This window comes from Crinia signifera, chromosome 3, assembly GCF_055691185.1.
Source record: "Crinia signifera chromosome 3, ASM5569118v1, whole genome shotgun sequence".
Taxonomy (NCBI): domain Eukaryota; kingdom Metazoa; phylum Chordata; class Amphibia; order Anura; family Myobatrachidae; genus Crinia; species Crinia signifera.
Window position 1 is genome coordinate 205,135,087 of NC_139219.1, and position 24,717 is coordinate 205,159,803.

The window sequence follows — 24,717 nt, forward strand, 5'->3', positions numbered from 1 at the left end:
CTACTGGGGACATCTGTACCTGACACTACTGGGGAAATGATATGTAACTGGCACTACTGGGTACATCTGTACCTGACACTACTGGGGAAATGATATGTAACTGGCACTACTGGGTACATCTGTACCTGACACTGCTGGGGAAATGATATGTAACTGGCACTACTGGGTACATCTGTACCTGACACTACTGGGGAAATGATATGTAACTGGCACTACTGGGTACATCTGTACCTGACACTACTGGGGAAATGGTATGTAACTGGCACTACTGGGGACATCTGTACCTGACTCTACTGGGGAAATGATATGTAACTGGCACTACTGGGTACATCTGTACCTGACACTGTTGGGGAAATGATATGTAACTGGCACTACTGGGTACATCTGTACCTGACACTACTGGGGAAATGGTATGTAACTGGCACTACTGGGTACATCTGTACCTGACACTACTGGGGAAATGGTATGTAACTGGCACTACTGGGGACATCTGTACCTGACTCTACTGGGGAAATGATATGTAACTGGCACTACTGGGTACATCTGTACCTGACACTGTTGGGGAAATGATATGTAACTGGCACTACTGGGTACATCTGTACCTGACACTACTGGGGAAATGGTATGTAACTGGCACTACTGGGGACATCTGTACCTGACTCTACTGGGGAAATGATATGTAACTGGCACTACTGGGTACATCTGTACCTCACACTGCTGGGGAAATGATATGTAACTGGCACTACTGGGGACATCTGTACCTGACACTACTGGGGAAATGATATGTAACTGGCACTACTGTGTACATCTGTACCTGACACTACTGGGGAAATGATATGTAACTGGCACTACTGTGTACATCTGTACCTGACACTACTGGGGAAATGATATGTAACTGGCACTACTGGGGACATCTGTACCTGACACTACTGGGGAAATGGTATGTAACTGGCACTACTGGGTACATCTGTACCTGACACTACTGGGGAAATGGTATGTAACTGGCACTACTGGGGACATCTGTACCTGACTCTACTGGGGAAATGATATGTAACTGGCACTACTGGGGACATCTGTACCTGACACTACTGGGGAAATGGTATGTAACTGGCACTACTGGGTACATCTGTACCTGACACTACTGGGGAAATGGTATGTAACTGGCACTACTGGGGACATCTGTACCTGACTCTACTGGGGAAATGATATGTAACTGGCACTACTGGGTACATCTGTACCTCACACTGCTGGGGAAATGATATGTAACTGGCACTACTGGGGACATCTGTACCTGACACTACTGGGGAAATGGTATGTAACTGGCACTACTGGGGACACCTGTACCTGACACTACTGGGGAAATGATATGTAACTGGCACTACTGGGGACATCTGTACCTGACACTACTGGGGAAATGATATGTGACTGGCACTACTGGGGACATCTGTACCTGACACTACTGGGGAAATGATATGTAACTGGCAATACTGGGGACATCTGTACCTGACTCTACTGGGGAAATGATATGTAACTGGCACTACTGGGTACATCTGTACCTGACTCTACTGGGGAAATTATATGTAACTGGCACTACTGGGGACATCTGTACCTGACTCTACTGGGGAAATGATATGTAACTGGCACTACTGGGTACATCTGTACCTGACTCTACTGGGGAAATGATATGTAACTGGTACTACTGGGGACATCTGTACCTGACACTACTGGGAAATGATATTTAACTGGCATTACTGGGGACATCTGTACCTGACACTACTGGGGAAATGATATGTAACTGGCACTACTGGGGACATCTGTACCTGACACTACTGGGGAAATGATATGTAACTGGCACTACTGGGGACATCTGTACCTGACACTACTGGGGAAATGATATGTAACTGGCACTACTGGGGACATCTGTACCTGACACTACTGGGGAAATGAAATGTAACTGGCACTACTGGGGACATCTGTACCTGACACTACTGGGGAAATGATGTGTAACTGGCACTACTGGGGACATCTGTACCTGAAACTACTTGGGGAAATGATTTGTAACTGGCACTACTGGGTACATCTGTACCTGACACTACTGGGGAAATGATGTGTAACTGGCACTACTGGGGACATCTGTACCTGACACTACTGGGGAAATTATATGTAACTGACACTACTGGGGAAATGATATGTAACTGGCACTACTGGGGACATCTGTACCTGACACTACTGGGAAAATTATATGTAACTTGCACTACTGGGTACATCTGTACCTGACACTACTGGGGAAATGATATGTAACTGGCACTACTGGGGACATCTGTAGCTGGGTACTAGTGAGAAAATTATATGTAATGTAACTGGCACTAAATAGGTGCAAGAAAATGATTGCTTGGCATTCAAATCCAGTGCCTGAGACACAAACTTTGTTTCATGTTTTGAAACCTTGTTTCATGCGCAAATAAAATGTATTTGTGTGTAATTCATGTGTTTGATGTGTTTATACAACATAAATGCAAGATACCTCAAAATACCTACTTGAAATATAAAAATATTTCAAAATACAGAATAATCCACTATCCAAAATGTTTCTGCTCCCGAGAATTGTGGATAAGGGATACTCAACCTGTATATAGAGATTTTCGCTAAATACATTGGGGCATTACTAACATAAATACCAGTCCATAATCACAACTGCAGAATTGACCCATTATTAATAGAAATTCAAAATTTAAAAAATATGTTGCTGTTGTGTTTGATGCAATTGTTTTTAAATACTAACAATAATAGTAATATCTCATGGTTTTTGTTGATTTAATGCATTAGATTCTCCTTAAAGAGTTTGATGCTCGAAAACAACAGTATGAGCAGCTTACCAGTTCTGGGCAGAGGATCCTCAGCAGGCCAGGAGACCTGCCTGATTGCGATGAAGCTGTAAAAGAGCAGTTGGCAGCTGTGACTTGTAAATGGGAAAATCTAACCGGACAATTGAATGACAGATGTGACCGAGTTGACCAAGCTATTGTGAAAAGCACTGATTACCAAAACCTTCTGAATGGCCTTTCTGAGAAACTAAGTGCCTTAAATAACAAACTGAGCCAAAATATGTCAGTGAGCTCTAACCCTGATGCTGTAAAACAGAAACTGGAGACTGCAAAGCTGGTACAGGAAGAAATAAAACTGGAGGTGGTGAATATTGACAGTGCCCGGGTGCTGTGTGAGGAGCTGTCACATCTGGTGAAGGAGGAATACTTGAAAGCAGAATTAAACAGGCAAATGGACACAATTGTTAAGCCGTTCATGGAATTGAAAGAAAAAGCAGGTTGGTATCTATCTATCTATCTCTCTATCTATCTATATATCTATCTATCTATCTATCTATATGTCATACAGGTCTCATATATATATTAAGTACATTCCTGTGGACATGTTTATTCAGGTTCCAATTGTATGATCGTTTTTTTAAAACCAATGAAAGTAGTTGCCAAGAAATGCACATAAAATGGCTAAAGTATCCTGATTTATAATAAAACATTCCACAGGTTGATCGCTGTGAACGAAGATATTGATAACATGAAGCATAGACTCATATGAGACAGCGTTCAGCCTGATGTATAGAATACATACCATGCATAGTACACTCAGATAATCTGCCATTACCTGCCATACAGTAGGCCAACCCTTAGGTTAGGAAAGCTTAGGTAAGGTTATGAGATATTTTCACATTTTGCAGCGGCAGCCGAGCGGGTGCAGGCCAAATTAGCAGTTTTATTAAAGGGGCAGTCACAAAGTCAAAAAAAGTCAGAGTTCAACCGGCACTCTGCACTAGTGCCAAACTCAGGTGGCATTACATCCTGCCTTTGGCTGATTCTGAGCTGCATGCAGAGCTGTAATGCGGGGCGCCTTACTACCCTATATCAATGCCTCCATATGTAGGGTTCATGATGATCTTCAGCAGTCCACAAGCAGGTTGCAGTGCTGCCCATTGGTTTTACACCAGCTTTTGCAACCATAATCATTAGTATCTGAACATTCACACCCCCCAAGACTAGGTGCAACAGATCTATCAGAAGCAGGCTTCCCTTCTCTGAACACAGGCCTCAGAATCACACAGAATTTTTGCTAAACACACATAAGTCAGGGCGGTTATGTATGATTGCAATGGTCACTACTTGTTTTTGGAACACCCTATAAAGATCTGGCCAAGTTCCATCTAATTCATAATACAATGAACATATGCAAAATTGTGTAAATGCACAAGTGCTGTATGTACACACTTCTGTTTCTGGTCATGCCCAGAGATCCGTCCCACTCAGAATAGTGCACTAAGGGGCAGAGGCATTTCACTGTTTTTTGTGTGAATTTAGATTCAACCTATTCAATTAAAATGCCGATTTATTCACTAATCAAAAAATCTAGTTTGGTGGAAGAAAACACTGTATATTTGTGAATATATTATACTTACCTACTCACATGGAACATCCGGAATGCTACCAAAAATTGAGTGGCACTCTCAGCCACCATGAAAAGTGGGCAAAACTCAGCCAGCCCCAGGCCACCCACTTCACGAGTGAATGACATCATTTGCGTTGACTCACATTATTCACATTATCATGGCCCCACCCTCTTGGAGGGTGCAACCCTAAGATCTTCAAGGGTGGCATCTATATATCTATGTATCTGTGTATCTATTAATCAATACATCGTTTTCTGCACACATACATAACAGTTTGTGTTGTTAAATGCATTTCTTTACATTTGTAGGTTCCTATATAGAGGATCTGCAGTCTGCATTTGCTAGCTGCCAGAAATTTCAGCAGATGTCTGAAGATATCCAGACTTGGATAGAAAGTAAGAAAAAAGAACAAAATGAGGCATCACCTATTTCAGCCAAGCTTGACGTCTTGAAGTCATTAATCTTAGAGACTAAACAAGTGCGCAGTGCTCTAACTAGCCAACATGGTTCCTATGAAAAGATCATAGCAGAGGGTGAAAAACTCTTACAAAAAACAGAAGCAGAAGAAAAAGCAAAACTTCAGTCCCAGCTCTCAGCGCTGAGGTGTAACTGGGACAACCTTAACAAGAAAGTATCAGAACGGGAAAATAGTTTAGTTGATTGTCAGCAGAGAGCTATGAAATATAAAGACCTAGTAGATAATATAGTGCCTCGCATTGAAGAGTATCAAAATAAAGTGCATGAAGTCAAATTGTCCATAAACCCAACAGCAATAGAGAACTCCATTGGAGAAATGAGAGCACTACTGAAGAGTGTTGATAAGCAGCGGGGAATGGTGGAGATGTTAAACAGTGCAGCAGATAGTTTATTAAATTCCTGTCAAGTTGATAAAGATGTCATCACAGATGAGAATTCCAGAGTGAACAACCAGCTTGAAACCCTTATTGATCATTTACACAGTAAAAGAGACTCCTTGGAGAACATGGCACAGCAGCTCAAAGATTTCCAGGAGTCCATTAGAGATACAGAGAAGCAACTGGCTGAGGCACAGGAGCATTTACAAATACATGAGTCGCTTGGCACCCAAGCATGTAGTAACAAGCATCTGACTATAATGCAGACCCAGCAAAAGGCCCTTCAGAGCCTAAAGCCACAAGTCGAACTCTCTAAAAGATTGGCTCAAGAGCTGGTCGTGAATGCATCAGATGCAGAAGGGGTTTCTGATTTACTGCTTCAAGCAGAGTCCCTTCAGCACAAATATAACACCATCAGCCAACAGGTTGAAGAAAAATGCTCATATTTAGAAACTAAGTTACAAGGAATAGGACATTTCCAAAACAGTATTCGGGAAATGTTTTCTCAGTTTGCGGAGTTGGATGATGAGCTTGACAGTATGTCCCCAGTTGGGAGGGATAGAGATTTACTACAAGCTCAGAAAGAAGACATTAGCAAATTCCTTCAAAAACTTGGAGAACTTATAACAACTAATGACAGTGCCAACAAGACCTGTAAGATGATGCTGGTCACAGAAACATCTCCAGATCTTATTGGTATCAAAAGGGACCTGGAAGCCTTAAATAAACAGTGTAATAAACTCCTGGACCGAGCAAAATCTCGAGAAGAACACGTTGATGGCATTATAACTCGAGTAGACGAATTTTATAGCTCATTAAAACAATTTATCAATCAACTTGGAACAGTAGAGGAACACGAGGAATCTCAAGGTGCTGTTGGAATGGAGACAGATGTTATTAATCACCAACTAAATATTTTTACGGTAAGTCATTGCTATTATCATATGTCTCTGTGATAATATTATGTAAGTTGTACTGTTTGTGATGTATTTAATGCACCAGTTTACACAAATGGTTGTTGGGGTAATTTCTGCATGTTCCGTAGCAGAGACATTCTACTCTTTCTGCAGTCCATGAGTTTGGACAGGGTACTGTCACCTCCATTATATGACTCTCATAATATTTATTACACTGTACTCACTTTAGTAAATAAATGTTTCTTATTTGGAGCATTATTTAACAGTATCAATGTGTATAGATAAATACCTTAGAAGAATGGGGTACGGTCACTGGGTCGACAAGCTTTAGGTTGATCACTGAAGGTTAACATGCATGAAGGTCGACATGAATGAAGGTCAACATGGGTTAGGTTAGGAGGGACATTAGATCGACGCAAGCATTGGGTTGACATGGGGTAGGTTGACAGTCAAAAGGTCGACATGGGGTTTTTCTCTTTATTTTTTTGTTTTGAACCGGATATGTGCCGACAGGCAGTATTTCATGCCCTGCCATCCACTAGGGCATGGTGGGAGCATAAAATAATGTGCAGAGTATAGCGAGGTGCCGTGCCCGTAGCATAACGAGTGCAGCGATGGGACGTGGTGCACTTTTTTAGTGTCTGTGTCGACATTCAAGACAAAAAACAGTGAAAAACCCTATGTCGACCTTTTTGACTGTTGATCTTCCACATGGCGACCTAATGCTTGTGACAACCTAATGACCCTGTCGACCTTCAGTCATGTCGACCTTCAATGGTCTACCCAATGCTTATATACCTAATGTCTGTCTATCCTATGATCCATACCAGAAGAAAAGAAGATATTAGTCAGAGTTTGGAACAAACTCCGAGTGTATATACTATCAATAAAAGCAGCTGTAGGGTTCTGGCTGGGCAATGTGCTGCTGTCCGTTCTGGTAAGCATGCTATTAGGTGCTGACAATATCAGTCTTCTACCTATCTCTGATTAATATCTTCTCCCTTTGTAAAATGTGAAACAATGGCTGCATAAAAATGTGCTGTAATAAAAATCTTATTAGTTTCTCTTCAAATGGACAACTGGTTCATCATCTTTTTTTGTCCATTTGTAATCAGGGAAAGAAATCTAGTTCATTGTGTGTTTGGGTACATAGGAAATAATGATGTAATAAGTATTTGAGTACAAAGTTAAGTACAAAGAAGAAAATGTCTGTGTAAAGGCTCATACACACGGTGCGATTTTCCCTAGCCTTCATGCTAAGCGATGTAGACTAGGGAAATCATCCTTAAGCTTCCTGGTTGCTAAATCACCCATACAGAGGCAGAACTCTGGGAGGCAATGGAGTCATCTGCCGCCGGGCTCCTGCTCTCATGGGGGGCACCTCTCCACCATTGCCAGTTTAAATCCATTAATTGAAAGCCATCAAAATCGCTTCTGTGGCTGAGTTCTGAAATTTAGAGTATGTGTGTTCTCCCTCTCTTTCTGTATATATATACAGTATATAATATATATTTCTCCTTCATCCTTGGGGACACTGAAGTCTACACTGGGAATAGAGTGGTGTATCGGAGGAGTCGGCACTTTAAGAAACTTGAACTGTGGTATGGCTCCTCCCCCTCTATTCCCCCCTCAGACCTCAGTCTTAGTTTAGTGCCCGGAGGAGTCGGATCCCTGGGCAAGGGCTCCGTTTGGGGCCTTTTTGTTTTACTTGTTTTTTGAACTTTTTGACACAGGCAGCCAGCGCGTGCTGGCTCCCTGCAACGTGGGACAGCTCTCCGGGGAGTCAGAACGGCACCGCTTGCGGCGCACGCGGCTGACTCCGGTCACAGACGCATCAGCGTCTGGGTCCCGCCACAGCTGCCTGCGGCTTGTGTTACGGGGCCGCGACCTAGTCGCCCGCCGGAGAGAGCAGGGCGTGCGAGCGCATAGCGCTGGGTGACGGATGGACCAGGGTTAATTCGCTGGTCCAGCAGGGAGCAGACAGCCAATCAGCGCCGCTGTATACAGCGCGCGCTCTGATGAGAGGAAGGGGCGGACCAGTGAGTGGTCGCGTCCTAGCTGCAGTCCTCTGCGCCAGACCGGTGCCTGCCACGCTGCTCCCTTGTCGGCTGTGCCTCTACAGTTCACTGGAACAGGACAGCAGGACGCTTTCTCACCCTCTTCAGCCTGGATATTGTTGAATACTGCGCTGGGTGAGTGGAGGGGATTTTCTCTTGTGAGACTTTCCCGCTGGAGAGTTTATCAGGTGGGCCTAATTCGGGGAAGGTGCGCTCCTCTCCCTCTATTAGTGTGGTGCTTTTGCTCTTGGTCTGGGGTCCTTGTTGGGGGCTCTCTTTGTCTGGCTTATTTCACCTCCTTTCACCTGTGTGTGTGTAAGGGGTGTGTGTGTGTGCAGCATGACAACCAAGTCTCAGTCAAAAGCTTCTCCAAAGCTGTTTGTATGCACTAAGTGTGAGCAACAGTTTACGCAGCATGTGAAGGGTGTATCCTTGTGTAAGGATTGCTTCAAAGGGGATGCTGGGCAGAGTCAGGTCCCTATTCTGAACACTGAGGGAGTTACCAGTGTGTTAGCCACTCTGGCATCAGAGATGGCTGCATCTCGCAGGGACAGGGAGTCATTGCAGGTGCAATTGGCTTCTTTGTCTGCTGCGGAGCCTACCTGGGCCAGAGAACTGATTACATCAGTGAAGGCGTTGGCCCAAGCAGCTGCGGTGCCTTCGGGGTCCGCAAGTGCTCCACCTCCCCCGAGGAAAAGAGGTGTTCCTTTATTGTTACAGGGGGATACTTCAGAGGATGAACCGGGGGACCCCTTGGAAGGGGATATGTTTCAGGAGGATCCTATTGATCCTGTAGAGGACGTTCCTCAGGAAGAGGCCCAGGGTATAGAGGCTCTCATTCAGGCTATTAAATCTACTCTCAATGTTAGCGAGCAGGAGCCGCCGACGCAGGTTTCTATTTTTGGGAGGGCTGCTAAGGCAGTGGTCACCTTCCCAGAGTCTATGGAATTGGAGAAACCTCTTCTGGATATTTGGAGGTCTCCAGAAAAAAAGTTTCAGTTATCTAGGCGGTTTAAGGCCTCTTACCCATTTGCTCCGGAGGCTAGGGCAAAATGGGAGACTCCGCCGTTGGCAGACGCGTCAGTGTCAAAGCTTTCCAAAAAAGCGGCACTTCCCATTCCTGGGGCAGTGGCCCTCAAGGAGGCGCCAGATAGGCGTCTGGAGGCGGGGCTTAAGCAGATTTTTTCAACCGCAGGTGTGTCACTTCGGCCCATTCTCGTGATCTCCTGGGTCAGTAAGGCCATGGAGAAATGGGCGGAGGATTTGTCAAAGGGTCTGAATGATCAGGGTTCTTCTGAGGAGTTCATTCAGTTAGCAGAACAGATGCGGGAATCTGCAATGTATATTGGAGAGGCTGCAAGGGATTCTGCGGCTCTGGTGGCAAGGATTTCGGCTCAGTCCATTACGGCCAGGAGGTCTTTGTGGCTTAAGTCCTGGCAAGCGGAGGCGGACATTAAAAGGGCGGTAGAGGCTCTTCCGTTTACGGGAGAGGTCTTGTTTGGGCCGGAGTTAGACAAGTTGATTTCTCTGGCCACAGGAGGCAAATCAACTTTCCTGCCTTCCGCGACTCCGCCTCCCAAAAAGCCTTATCAAGGGCCGGCCTCAGTTCAGAGGTAAGTCCAGAGGATCCTTTACCGCTTCTCGTGGCAGAGGCAGAGGGTTTGGTGGAGCAACCACTGCCTCAGGACCAGCTGCTCGGCGCGCAGACGTCAAGCAAACCGAAAAGCCCGCAGCATGACTCCCGGCCCTCCTACCTGGGGGATCCCAGAGTAGGGGCTCGCCTGTTGGACTTCCGGCAGGCCTGGGAGGGGTCTTGCAAGGACAAGTGGGTTCTGTCCGTCATTGCGCAGGGTTACAGACTGGAGTTTTCCGGTACTCCCCCTCACCAGTTTTTTACAATAGGTTTACCTCACGTGGAGTTGAACCGTCAGTTGCTTCTTCAAGCAGTACAGAAACTGTTGACCGCAGGAGTTATAATGCCGGTTCCTGCCGAACAACGCACAGAGGGTTTTTATTCTCCCCTGTTCCTGGTTCCGAAACCAGACGGTTCGGTTCGACCAATATTGAATTTAAAAGCTTTAAACGTATATATCACGTACCACAGATTCAAGATGGAGTCTCTTCGTTCTGTGGTTGCAGGGCTGGAGCCGGGGGAATTTTTAGCATCTTTGGATGTCAAAGATGCCTATTTGCATATTCCCATTTACGTCCCGCATCAGAAGTTTCTTCGCTTCGCGATAAGGGATCTCCATTTTCAGTTTCGGGCTCTGCCTTTTGGCCTTTCATCGGCGCCACGTCTGTTTACCAAGGTAATGGCAGTGATGGTAGAGTTGCTTCATTCTCTGGGAGTAAAGATCGTTCCTTACTTGGACGATTTACTGATCAAGGCCGAATCCAGGGATCTGTTGACGCAGGCGATTCAGGTAACCTGCCAGACGTTACTGAACCATGGCTGGATTCTCAACTACCAGAAATCTCAACTGAATCCTTCAAGAAGGATTGTATTCCTGGGGTTGATTTTGGACAAGGAGGTTCAAAAAGTTTTTCTGCCTCGGGAAAAGATGTTGTCCCTGCAGGAGTTGGTTCGGCAGGTGCTTCGACCTCGGAGAGTGTCGGTGCACTTATGTATCCGATTGCTGGGCAAGATGGTAGCCTCGTTCGAGGCTCTGCAGTTCGGGCGTTTCCATTCAAGGACCTTTCAATTAGACCTGCTCAGGAAGTGGTCGGGCTCCCACTTGCACATGTACAAGATGGTGGTGTTATCGCCCTGCAGCCGTCTCTCTCTCCAGTGGTGGCTACTGTCGGCCAATTTGTTGGAGGGCCGACGTTTCGGAATCTGGGATTGGACGATAGTCACGACCGATGCCAGCCTTCGGGGCTGGGGAGCTGTTGTGTTGGGGCAGCACTTCCAGGGTCGTTGGTCGTCTCAGGAGGCGAAGCTGCCTATAAACATCTTGGAGCTTCGAGCGATTCGTCTGGCCTTGTCCTATGCGGACGGGATCCTCCGGGGGAAGGCGATTCGCATTCAGTCGGACAATGCCACGGCCGTGGCTTATGTGAACCGGCAGGGCGGAACGCGCAGTCGCGGAGCCATGCAGGAGGTACGTCCAATTCTGCAATGGGCAGAGCGGCATGCTCTGGCCTTGTCGGCGGTCTTCATTCCCGGGGTGGACAACTGGGAGGCGGACTATCTGAGTCGCCAGGATGTTCACCCTGGGGAGTGGGCCTTACATCCGGAGGTATTTGCCCAGATCGCCCACCGATGGGGGATGCCTCAGGTGGACATGATGGCCTCCAGGAACAATCGGAAGGTGCGGCTGTATTGTTCCAGGTCTCGGGATCCAGAGGCGGTAGCGACGGACGCGCTGACCGCGAGTTGGAACTACTCCCTCATTTATCTGTTCCCTCCGTTGCCCTTGATTCAGCTGGTACTCAGAAGAATCAAGCGGGAGAGGTCCACAGTCATCCTGGTGGCACCGAATTGGCCTCGTCGTCCTTGGTATGCCGACCTTCAGGGGCTCCTGATGGATCATCCTTGGCAACTACCTCTAAGGGACGATCTTCTACAGCAGGGGCCATTCGCCTACCAAGGCTTACGGCAACTTCGTTTGACGGCATGGCTGTTGAGGCCGCACTGTTGAGCAGACGAGGAATTCCTAAGTCAGTGATTCCCACTATGATAAGAGCCAGGAAGGAGGTTACTTCACGGCATTATTATAGTATTTGGAGGGCCTATGTAGCGTGGTGCGAGTGCCGTAACTTGCCCACGGCTGTATTTTCTTTGTCTAGGTTGTTGCAGTTTCTGCAAGCCGGATTTAAGGCGGGTTTGCGCCTAGGGTCCCTTAAGGTACAAGTGTCTGCATTGTCAGTTTTCTTTCATAGGCGTCTTGCCGTCATTCCTGAGGTGCAGACGTTTCTGAGCGGGGTTCTCCGCCTTCAGCCCCCAGTACGGGCTCCGGAGGAACCCTGGGATCTTTCTTTAGTTTTGGATTATCTTAAGTCAAGTGTTTTTGAACCCTTAGACTCTATTGATTTGCGGTTGTTAACTTGGAAAACGGTGTTACTGCTCGCGTTAGCATCGGCACGCCGGGTGTCCGATCTTAGCGCTCTTTCATGTCGGTCACCCTACCTGGTGTTTCATCCGGACAGGGCTGAGCTTCGGACCAGGTTGGATTATTTGCCTAAGGTGGTTTCATCTTATCACCTAAATCAGCAAATCGTGGTTCCAGCTCTTACGGGAGATTCCGCCTCGCTGAACGTGGTCCGAGCCTTGCAGGTGTATGTGAATAGGACCAAGGATCTCAGAAGGTCGGATTCACTTTTTGTCCTTTATTCTTCGGCAAAGCGAGGTTGGCCAGCGTCTAAACAGACTCTGGCCAGGTGGATCTGTCTCACCATTAAGCAGGCTTACCTTCATGCTTCACAGTCACCGCCAGTCAGGATCTCGGCCCATTCCACCCGTTCGGTGGGGCCGTCCTGGGCCGCTGCCAGGGGAGTTTCCCTGACACAGTTATGTAGGGCGGCCACTTGGTCGGGCCTTAATACTTTCGTTAAGTTTTATAGGTTTGACACCTTTGCGGCCTCTGCCTCCAGTTTTGGCCGTGCGGTGCTTCAGGATGCCCAGTGCCTTCCCACCCGTGGGGATGGCTTTGGGACGTCCCCAGCGTAGACTTCAGTGTCCCCAAGGATGAAGGAGAAAATAGGAATTTGGTACTCACCGTTAATTCCCTTTCTCCGAATCCGTAGGGGACACTGAACACCCTCCCGGCACTGTTCAGGCCTAAAAGGGGGGGATTTATTTTGAGCGCATGCAGTTATGTTTGGTTATGCATGCGTCTGGGTGTTGTTGATAGCCTACTGAGTAGTATGGTTGTTCGTTTTGGTTGTTAATTTCTTTCTCTCTCTCTATTGGGATTCCCTGGTCTCTTTTCTCCTCTCGGGCACGGTCAACTAAGACTGAGGTCTGAGGGGGGAATAGAGGGGGAGGAGCCATACCACAGTTCAAGTTTCTTAAAGTGCCGACTCCTCCGATACACCACTCTATTCCCAGCGTAGACTTCAGTGTCCCCTACGGATTCGGAGAAAGGGAATTAACGGTGAGTACCAAATTCCTATTTTCATAATAGACTACTGTATATATATTTTGAATAATGTTGTGTGTGGGGAGGGGGGCACCAATATTCATCTTGCCTCCGGGCAACTGGGACAAACTTACGCCACTGCACCCATACACATGTAGTGATGTGTGTATGGACTATCTGTGCTAACCAGTGTTCTCTGGTTAGAACACTGGTGATTTGAATAGATCTTGACTACATGTAGTTAAGATCTGAGCGGTTGATGGCGCCATGCAGGACGGGCCGCCATGCATACATCTAGATCAAGACAGATACTTAGAAAATGGGCTATTATCACAATGCGTTTATGCTTTTAAAGAATGTTGCCTTTCTCTAACTTGATCATTATAGAATTCCAAGCACTTTTTGGCTCTATTCCAGTTTTCTGAATTACATGAATCTGTTATAATTGTAAACTAAGTGGGACTTGCCACTAATTCTGAATATTGACTTAATTGTCATTTTGACTGTGATATCTGTTAACTAGAAGTGCTGTATTTATTGATAGTTATACTATTCGGCCTCAGATCTCATAATGAGACATTGGGTACAAAGTCTGTGGATATGTATGAGATCACAGTGCATTTGCGGTTCAGCTCTACCAGGAGAAGTGCAGTATAAATAAGACTTTTGGTATTTTAGTGATGAATCAGCATGACTCCTGGATTCATTTCAAAGCTGGGGATTTGCAAATATTTATAGCAGAGTTCCTCAGCATGATGTGATAACAAGTATTATTTGCAAAGAGCAGGGATCAACTGAGTGAAGGTTATTCTTTGTAAAGGGGAATTATACACTTTGACCTTTAATATATACGTACAGTATGGCCAGAGTCCCATCACTCTCATGATTAACTAAAACATAATTCTTGGAACATAATACAATTGTGCATACACTAAACTGTAAAATGCTTTCTTGATATTTTGGCGGTAATCTTGCAGTATTAGAATAATGGTAAAAGGGTCTTATGGTAATAGGGTGAGCATAGGAAGCTCTTGCTCTTTATGCAGACCCTGTAGTATTTCTTTTGAGCATTTGTTTGTGCTTTTTACACTCTTGTGTATGCATTCGAACAATAACACCTTCCTGGGCTTTCAATACAAAAATAGTTGTGACATAGTGAAAGAACAGCACCCACAATTGGTTACAAAAGTTTTTTGTCATCATATTATTTGGTTTACAGCAAGGCTTAAGGTGGGTATACACGGATAGATGAGTCCAACGATTCGATCTTGCTAACAATTAGGTCTGAACTCCTGAACCAACGATTTCATGTGAAATGTGAAACGATTTAGCTAATGATTGGTAGCAAACGACCGGTCGTTAGCGAGTCGATATCGTTGGTCGTTCCTCTTAAAACACAGTAGATTGATTCAGTTCCAGATTCCAAATTGTTCAGTGAAGAAACGATTAGCAAAACGATTGTGCACATCGTTAGCGATTGGTCGCTGATCTTTCTGCATGCAGGAAAGATCAGCGAGCTCTACTAACGACTGGCGGGTGCGCGCATCGCTGGCCATATCGTTCCTAAACACGGAACGATTTGAACGATTGGTCTTTTCGATCGATCGGGAACGCCCAGATCTTTTGCCAAATCTATCCGTGTATACCCACCTTTAGTCAAAGGGACGGCTTCTGCAATATACTTTCACTTTGCGCTGTGACAGTTTATAGCCCACAAACTCTCCACCCCAACCCGAGCCCCTATCTGCTCCTACCTCCAATCTTTGTCTTCACAGCTCCCGCTCTCCATATCCTGCAAAGTTTAAACAGATCAGTGTTCCTGCCAAAATTTAAAAGGTCGGAGGACGCGTGCCGCTGCTCCTAGCGGGGCTCGCTGCGCAGGCCACGCTTCGAGGTGGCGTTGATACTGGGGTTCACGCTAAACAATGGCATAGGTGCACAATCACATCTCATACTATGCACACATCACATCTCATACCATCACATCTCATTGTAAGCACCCATCACATATCGTGGCATGGGTGCTTATACAATGAAATATCGCATTGGGTGCACTGAGATCGCATTCGATATTTCATTGTATAAGCACTCCTGTGCACTTTATATGGGCATCGCATGCTAGTATAACGCGGCATGCGATGCGATTTCACTACAGTGAATAGCCCAGTACGCTAAATGCGTATTGGGTGCCCTGCTAGGAAACAAGTATTATTTAAATTGATAAAAGGTGTAATGTCATAGCCTTCATTGAGGCCTGTTTGCACCTATGTATTTAAAGTAAGGATCCAATATGTTTCCCTTTTTTACGAGCAGTTAATCTAAGTCACCACACCTCTTTCCTTTACACACTTGTTCTATACCCTTCACTTTTAAACTACCAGGGTCACATTTATGTCGGCCTTTAAAATGTCGGGGAACACTGTGATTGGCTATGCCATGTTTAATGTTTGAAGATGTTCAAGGACCCTAATCTTCAGGTGTCTTTTGTCTTACTAACATAACTAAACCACTGCAACTGGTAACTGTCTTTATCTGGGCCGGCATGGGTAATAATCTCACAATGTTTTGCAGAAGCTTTTTAATTCATTATGGCTGTGCTATAACATAGGAATAGTTTCCCTTTCATATAATATTCACTATTAGAAGAAACTGAATTTATCCCTACAATTATTGATGTGTCTGTTAGATGTTATAAGTAAGTTTAGAGAACATAGGAGAACAACAAGAAAACAAGTGTTGCCTCTAATTGAATAATCAGCCCAAGCTAACAAGAAAGGCAGGCGTGAATTGTCTTTGTTACTTCTGTGAAAATGTCAGTGTTCCCACAAAGAGCTTACTGCATATGTGGGCGCTGATTGTGCCGGCTTACTGTGCAAAGTTTTGAAGCTTTAAACCTTGGAAATGTCCATTTTTGTGGACTAAGACACCTTTGTTTTTATAGTTTTTATTGCTTTATACAAAAAACATTATTATTGTTTTCATTACTATCTATATGGTGCCACAAGGGTTCAACAGCATCATAAATAAATGAGCAAGATATTAAAACAATGTGTTTTCGTAGGTCTACTATTTACTAAACGAGTTAACAATATGAAGGCTATGTCTTGGTTTATTATTGTAAGAAGACTTTTTTTTTCCATTCCACATTTTTCATACTGTAAATAATTCTAAAATTAGAATGCAGGACAATAATAAATCGTTCACTTCATAGACGTCACACAGTGTGCCTTATTCTAGTTCACTCTTTCTGACAAAATCCTTCTTAGATGGACAAAACCATATGCACTGCAGGGGGGCAGATGTAAAATGTGCAGAGAGAATTAGATTTGGCTGAGTTATTTTGTTTCTGTGCAGGGTAAATATTGGCTGCTTTATTTTTACACTGCAATATAGATCTCACTTTGAAGTACAACCCCCACCCAAATTTAATTCTCTCTGCACATGTTACATCTGCCCCCCTGCAGTGCACATGGTTTTGTCTATTTGAGAAGGAATTTGCCTTTGCAAGTGAACCAGGATAACCCCCTTAATCATACAAATATTCATAGGGCATACCTGTCTCACAATCGAGGCAGCATTAAAGGCGGCAAGGAAAATTGGGGAGCTGTCCAAAATGCAAATCTTCCTCAGCCACCTTCTTTCTCAATATGTGGGATTGTGATATCATTTTTTAATAAGATTTTTATATTCATTAATCCAATCTCTGCCACACAGTTGATCAAAGAACCGCTAGCCATGCTGTATGCTGATTTTATAAATTGGGACTTACAGGGACAGAAGACAGTTATGTGTCTGACTTTTCCGTGAACACATTTTGCAGCAGTAACTATACAAATTAAGTTGGGACACATGAAATGCCAACACTATACGATGTGTACCCAGCCTGACATTGGCAGTGACCGGTCCTTTTGGGGAAGACGGCATCATCATGTACCCATGCAGGCAGCGACAGAGTGATGCCGGTGGGGAATTCTGCATTTGGCAGCATCATCAGTAAACATAGTGGGTACACACTACACAATGTGCCCGATATGTTGGTTCAATCTGCTTGATCAGATGACATATCGTCTAGAGCAGGGCTGGGCAACACCGGCCCTCCAGATGTTAATGAACTACACATCCCAGGATGCTTTGCATTAGTTTTGTTATGTGTCCATGCTGAAACTGATGCAAGGCATGCTGGGATGTGTAGTTCATCAACATCTGGAGGGCCGGTGTTACCCAGCCCTAGTCTAGAGTGTACAAAGCTTTCGAGTCATTTAGTCGCCTCAAGATTTGTTCAGCAGTAATGCTGTGTACACACGGGGTAATATGATTGCTGGGGATAAATTGCTAGCAATATATCCCCAGCAATCATATTGCTCAGTGTCTCCTTTTCATCAGCGATGAAAAGGAGACACTGCTACGGGGCGGAGGGGGAGCGCAGCAGCAGTAGACGCTGCTGCTGTCACTTTGATGGGAGGAGGGAGGGAGCAGCGGCACTGGGCTGGGGAGATAAACGCTGATCTCCCTGGCGCTGACCTCCCGGCACAGCGATCGCCGGGGAAAGCCGCTGGTCGTAGGAGCATGCTCCTGCGACCAGCGACCATTAGGCAGTGCACACGGGAGCGCTCCAAATCACTAGCAATATGGTCGCTCAGCGACCATATTCCCAGCGATTTTACATGAAATTGCACCCGTGTGTACTCACCTTAACATTACTGCCTTCCCATAGATGTCAGAGTACAGTTTTGTGAGTACTCACATACCACACTTTTGTTTTGCTTTTGTTCTGTCTCTATTGCATCCATTCTTCTTCAAAATATACATCTATATATATATATATATATATATATATATATATATATATATATATATATATATATATATATATATATAGGGGTGAACTGGTAGGGCGGCACTCGAGGGTCTTGGTATAGCAACAATAAGAGTCCAAACAGTGGGTTCCTTATCGACGTTTCAGTCGTGAGACTTTTTTCAAGAACAGGATGGCATACGAATACAGTAGTATGCCATCCTGTTCTTGAAAAAAGTCTCACGACTGAAAAGTCGATAAGGAACCCACTGTTTGGACTCTTATTGTTGCTATTCCAAGACCTTCGAGTGCCGCCCTACCAGTTCACCCCTGCATTTTGGTATTCACATACCTTGGAGGGCACCGGGGCAAGTATCCCTGGGACACCAGCGGAGTGCCGGCCGTAAGCTATATATATATATATATATATATATATATATATATATATATCTCCAGTATGCTACTCAAAACTATGGAATTTTTACTGTACATGCTCCAATACTAATCTTGAATTTAAAAACGACTAAAACTTAGATGGATATACACAAACTTTTAAAACCTTGTTTCATGCAAAAATAAAATATATTTGTGTGTATTTCATGTGTTTGATATGTTTATACAACAAAAATGCAAGGTACATCATTGAAATATAATTTTTTTTACCTACAGTAATTACAGAATAATGCATTTTCCAAAACGATTCTGGTCTCGAGCATTTTGGATAAGGGATAACCTGTACATTATTTAATGTAGTGCATATTCTGATTTTGCCTGCTACATATAGTAAGTAGTAATTCTTGGACAATTATTCCACTACTATATGTAGACTCTCAGCCAATAAAGTGTTGTTATTGGCTGATACAGCTACCTGTTCATGGAAAATCCTCAGATTTAAAAATCCAACTGCATTTTTGGCTATTCCTGTTCACTGAGTACTGCACGTCTATTACCATCTCATATGAATCTGGTTTCTTCTTATCTGTTTAACATTTAACATGCTGAGACAGTAAGATCCTCTGTGTTTTTTCCACAGTTGTCAGTAGCCAGTTTTTCCCATCTGTTCCGCATCTTATTTCTTGTGCTGAGTCAAGTGCTGACAATGGCCTGGCAGGTTTATTGCAGTACTTCTCTATAACTCCTGGTGCCTTCCACTCAACTTACGTAAATATTGCAAAGAGAATCTCTGACAGTATCAGTTTGGTCAAAGATTGCATCATTCTACCCATTAGCAAACCACCCTGTGAAAAACCCCTTTCAAGGTGTTTTTCTGGCTTTTGTCCTTTCAGTTACACTTTGTGAGAATGTTTATGTTTCTTCCCGACAGTTTCGTTATAGAAAGAGGCCCATTTACCAACGAGTTTAAGCTATTTAAAACTTGTTGCATATGATAAATGGAGCTTCAGCCAATCAGCTGAAGAAGAAACACATGACCGTTAGGGCAGGTACACACTAGAACCATACAGGCATGATTTGTTGTTATAGAATCTTAAATGCACAGTTGTGCACGTCTGGCTGGGTGTGCTGCATGGTCAATCAGACGATCTGCCTGACAATTCAGTGTAATGAAGGATGGAAAATTGTGTAATCTTACATGTCTCGCATGACCTGGACTGAATGGAATTCGGCAAGACCATATCTCTGCGGCACATCGTTAATGCCCCTCCCCCCAATGACATGCATATCCAGTGGTGTCCCTGTGATGTCACTGAACAATATGTGTACGCTCAATATTGTCCACCCACTACACCGCTACTTGTATTGTAGTATTGCTACAGTATGTTCCCGCTACTTGTATTAATTGTAGGATTGCTACATTATGTTCTTTGTGTTATTAAAATGTATTGTGTTCATGTATTGTAAATGCAGTGGTACTGTATATGCTGTTGCTAAATAAATAAATGTTCATAAAAATATAATAAATATTTCTAGGCCAGATTATCATTTTCAGTATCCAAATAGCAGCTTCTTGCTTATAGACCCATTTCTCATGTGACCACAACCTGTTAATCTTAGTTTGTTCTTGTCCAGTTGGAAAAACTAAAAGTAAATCAGAGTATTTGGAGTTGAAATAAGGACATGAGATGAGAGGATGCTTTAACAAACACAAAATGTGGAGAGGAGAAACTGGATTGATGAAGTCATAAAGCCTTTAAAGTGAAGATACTGTACCGGTTAGATCACGTGTGGTTACGGCTGCAAAAAATGTTTATCTCTGCAGGACGATCTTAGTTTCTATTGCCATTCATAAATAGTTTTTTCCTGCAGTCTCTCACAGAGATCAAATATGTAGTAGGAACACATCCAACAAGAATGCTTCTTTCTGGGAAGCTAGCTGTAAGTGCCAGAGTAACCATGCTAAACTTCACCAGCAACATCATAATGATTTTCCATTAGTTCAGTAACAGTGCAGCCACAACTCACGACAGAACCACATCATTCGCTTACCATTTGGCCCAGACACCATATTCCACATAATGGTTTGGCCTCACATTTGGTTTTCCTCACAAAGTCATTTGCAGTTTCAGTATCGCATGTGCAAAATATCTCTGTAAATGTCCATCTCTGTTTATACCACAATGGGACTGATAGAGATGCGTACTGAATGGCCAATATCTACTCAAGTGAAGCTGTTTTTGGCGAATAGCTGAATAATCCAGGTTGACCTACCCAGCAATTTGACCCAGTTTATAAGAATGGTTAAACCCGGGAAGACGTGGATTGGATGTGCTCCTTACCGCTCATACAGACTGTCACTAGGTCACAACTACTCCGGCTCTAGCCCTTATCAGGGCTCTGCTTATCGCCACACACTAGACACGCTCTCCACTGTCATCAAGAGTGTGCATCCCTGCGGGGAGACACTTTAGCATACCTGCCACTCATAACGCTGTCTGAGACTACTCTCAGGGGAGCCTGCCGCAATAGCTTTATCTGGGATCAATAACACTGATCCCACCTGACCCGGTGGTTATGAATGTATTATAAGATAAACTTAACAAATTTGTGCATTCCTGCGGGGAGAAACTCTAGTGTACTTACATGCTGCTTATTATATTGTCTGAGGGTACCTCCAGGGGAGCCTGCTGCAGTAGCCTCATTCAATCTCAGGAACACTGGTTCCTTTGGTCCGGCAGTTTTGTATTATTAATAAAGGTTTCACCTACTGCAGCAATTGTATGTATATAGGAGATGAAATTATTCACTCCTAACACTCACCCATGTAAGCCTACAGTTTTATTTAACCCACCCACAGGAGGTACCTCTTACAGAGCCCTGTGACAAGCAATACCCAGATACACAGACTTGAATCCAGCGATATAATGTTGCACAATTGCTGATATAGCTACTGTAGGAATAACATGACAGTACATCAGACCAGCTTTCCTCCAACCATCCAACTTGTTGCTTGGATGGAATAAAAATATGGCACTGGTTGGGAGCAAATGTAATATCTACTTCAGAATTTGCTCCCAAAATCTGGAAAAGGACAAAAACTGTCGCTCAGACACGGTACTGTAGTTGAACCTGTTTGATTTAAACAATTTGACGGAATGTTTTTGTCCATTTTTCTGGGTTTTCAAGCACATTTCTGATTGTCCTTTGCTCCCATCCAGCACCATATTTTTATTCCATCCAAGCAACTAGTTGCATGGTTGGAGGAAAGTTGTGTGGCCAGCAGAAGTCTGTGTACAATTCCAAGGCTGAACTATAAAGCTGGATTGAGCTGTCTGACCCATGATTCAATTCATATAAAGTGGAGCACACACGGTACGCCCGCACGTGCCAAGTTTTTAACACCCACCACCCGTTTGTCTATTTGTGTTTTTTTTTAACAATATTTTGCTTGCTTTAAATTAAATAAATAAAGGTTATGTTTTATGTCTATAAATTCTTCATTGGTGCACCACACCACGACAAATCTATTTCTTTCTATTGTTTTTCTTAAACCCGGGGAGACTCGGGTTTAGTATGAAAGGTTCAAAACCAGGTCGGAGCTGGGATCAAAGTCCCGGGTCCGACATGGCTTTGCAATCTGAAAGCGAAACTTAGATATAGATACATTTCACAGAAAGAGAGTACCAACCAATTAGGTTCTGTCAGAAGCAGATTGGTTATACTTTATCTCTCTCCAAGATTTGATAAATTTTGCCATTACTTTGTCCTGGAAGTGCAACATGAAACAAAGAAACAAAAACATAAGAAACATGTTCTTTATATTCTGCATAGATGAACATTACAGTTTAACATAACAGCTGCTGATATATAGAGGGTTTATTTTACTTCGTCAGCAGGATAACATACATGACTACATTTGTTGGTAATTCTTACAAATGACATTAGGAAGGGCAGTAAAATATAATTGGTTGTTGAATATTATTCCACTAGCACAGCAACACTATAACAGCGGTAGCAAGTCCTACAGCGCCAGTGCTGTGACCCTTATACAGATGTAGAAACAGAAAGTAGCTTGAGTCTCCCTGCGCACCTTCTTTGCAGCAAAACACCATAAACAATGGACTAGTAAGATTCGAAAAGGAGAAAACCTTTAGCGCACTGGGTAGCACATAAAATATTTATTCAAGGTAAAAAATGTAGATAAAATAACATCAAACATATAAAAAGAGTTCCTCCTTACCCAGTGGAGGTGGTGGAGCCAGGGACGATGTTAAACAGAGTGTTTCAAAAAAAGGGCTCACCCTGTAGGCTCCACAAGCTTGATGCTGGGTTAGGTCCTTTGTGGGTGGTTGCAATCCTAGGCCAACGAGTTTCGAGTCTAAGTGGACTCTTTATCAAGGCTTGTCCCTGGCTCCTTATACAGATGTGTCGCCAGTGGCGTAGTTAAAAAATAAGCACCCCCTCTGCCGGAAAATGTCAGCAGAGCCTCCCAACACAATACAACCCCCCCCCCCCCCTCCCTCTCTCTCTCTCCCCATTTCCACCAGTCCTCCTCTTGCCACCGCCCGGTTTTGCTTGCAGTCCTGACGCTATTGCTGCTGCTACTGTATAATGCCTCCAACAAAATGTCCGCCCCCTTACAGCAGACCATTTTTTAAGTATGCTAGAGGAGGCCACCTCCTCTAGCATCCTCAAAACCTGTCAGCTGTAAGGGGGCGGACATTTTGTTGGAGGCATTATACAGTAGCAGCAGCAATAGCCAACATGGTGAAGTAAGAACAAGCCAGTTAAAAAACTAATAATGATAAACTCATGTGCACTTTATCATGTGTCTGCAATATTTATGTCGACCTTTTAAACCTGTTGACCTTTTACAGGTTGACCTTTTGACCCTGTCCACCTATTGCATGTTGACCTTTTGGGGTCCACCTATTGACTGTCTATCTAGACAATGTAGATCTGTCAACTGGAACAAGTTGGTAAACATATATATATATATTTCATACAGTATGTTCAGTAGAAATATAGAATATAAAATACATGGATTTTTTTAATAAAGCTGTGTGCTAATAGGCAGTTGTGTGAATATTATTAGAAATAATTTTATTTATAGCTCTATCTGACTTTTTATGTTTACTATATTATGTCACAAAAATTGTAAGCTGCTCCAGAAATTGATGTGAAATGTTTGTGTAAACGGTGAACAATCATTCATCTGGTCGCTTATGGTTTTCTAAACAGTCATATATTCATTGTTAGCTTTTGTTTAAGTTAGATAAGCCTGCCTATTGCTTTGTGGTTTACAGCATATAAAATTATGCTGATGCTAAATTGCAATACATCCAGACTCAGTGACCAAAGATAGCCATGGCCAAACTTAAGTACATTTCCTTAACCATAGCAAATCCTCCGCATGCTTCCAAGTCACATGAAATATTGTACTTCTGTACATTCAGTGCTGGCTTCTAAGGTTTGGCTTCCTCCGTGCATTCTTCTCATTGTGGCCCAACTCATGCTTTCAACATTCGGTACTGCAGCATAGTAACAGCGGGTTCAGGGCCTGATTCAGAGTTAGTTGCAGTTTTGCAAAATATCTAAAAACTACTGATGTCCGCAGTAGTCTGAAGATGGGCGTTCAGCACAGGGCAAGGCCATTCTGCTTGTCGGGTTCTTCCCCGTCAAATTTTATGGGCGTGTCACTAAGGCGTGAGTGCTTTGCTACATAGTGCAGCACTTGCACATCACCGGCTGTGCAGCCTAGCTGTGGAACCAGGTGCAAGCCGGCCATGTTCTGGGTCACAACGGCTTAGTGTGACATCATGCAGCCACTGCTAAACTCCCGGGTCGGGTACTGCCCAGGTCGCTTTCAAAAAATGCTATGTCCCACCCTTACAACAATGTTTTACCCCACCAGCTCAGAAACTGTGATGGGCTATGATCGCAGTTTCCGGGCTCACACTTGCACATTGCTGCATGTGCGCATACACAGAAGTGCAACATAATCTTTGAATATCGATTTCGGTACTTTTGCAATGGACTCTCAAGTCCATGTATGGTCCAGCACTCTATCAATACACAGCAACTGGTCCCGGTTCTCAAAAGCCCATTGGCAACAAAGACATACTTGTTAAGTGGCACTCCAGATTCCATTTAAATGATAC

At 44.0% G+C, this 24,717-nt stretch overlaps 1 protein-coding gene across 19 annotated transcripts in view; it reads left to right on the forward strand.

Moving 5' to 3' along the window:
• Nucleotides 1-24,717, forward strand: part of DST (dystonin) — a 522,642-nt gene that overhangs the window by 377,121 nt on the left and 120,804 nt on the right. For all 19 annotated transcript variants that reach the window (XM_083177288.1, XM_083177291.1, XM_083177290.1 and 16 more), the window contains 2 exons: nt 2,827-3,322; nt 4,765-6,233. In XM_083177288.1, coding sequence (XP_083033414.1) covers nt 2,827-3,322; nt 4,765-6,233 — 1,965 coding nt within the window. The remainder of the gene's footprint in view (nt 1-2,826; nt 3,323-4,764; nt 6,234-24,717) is intronic.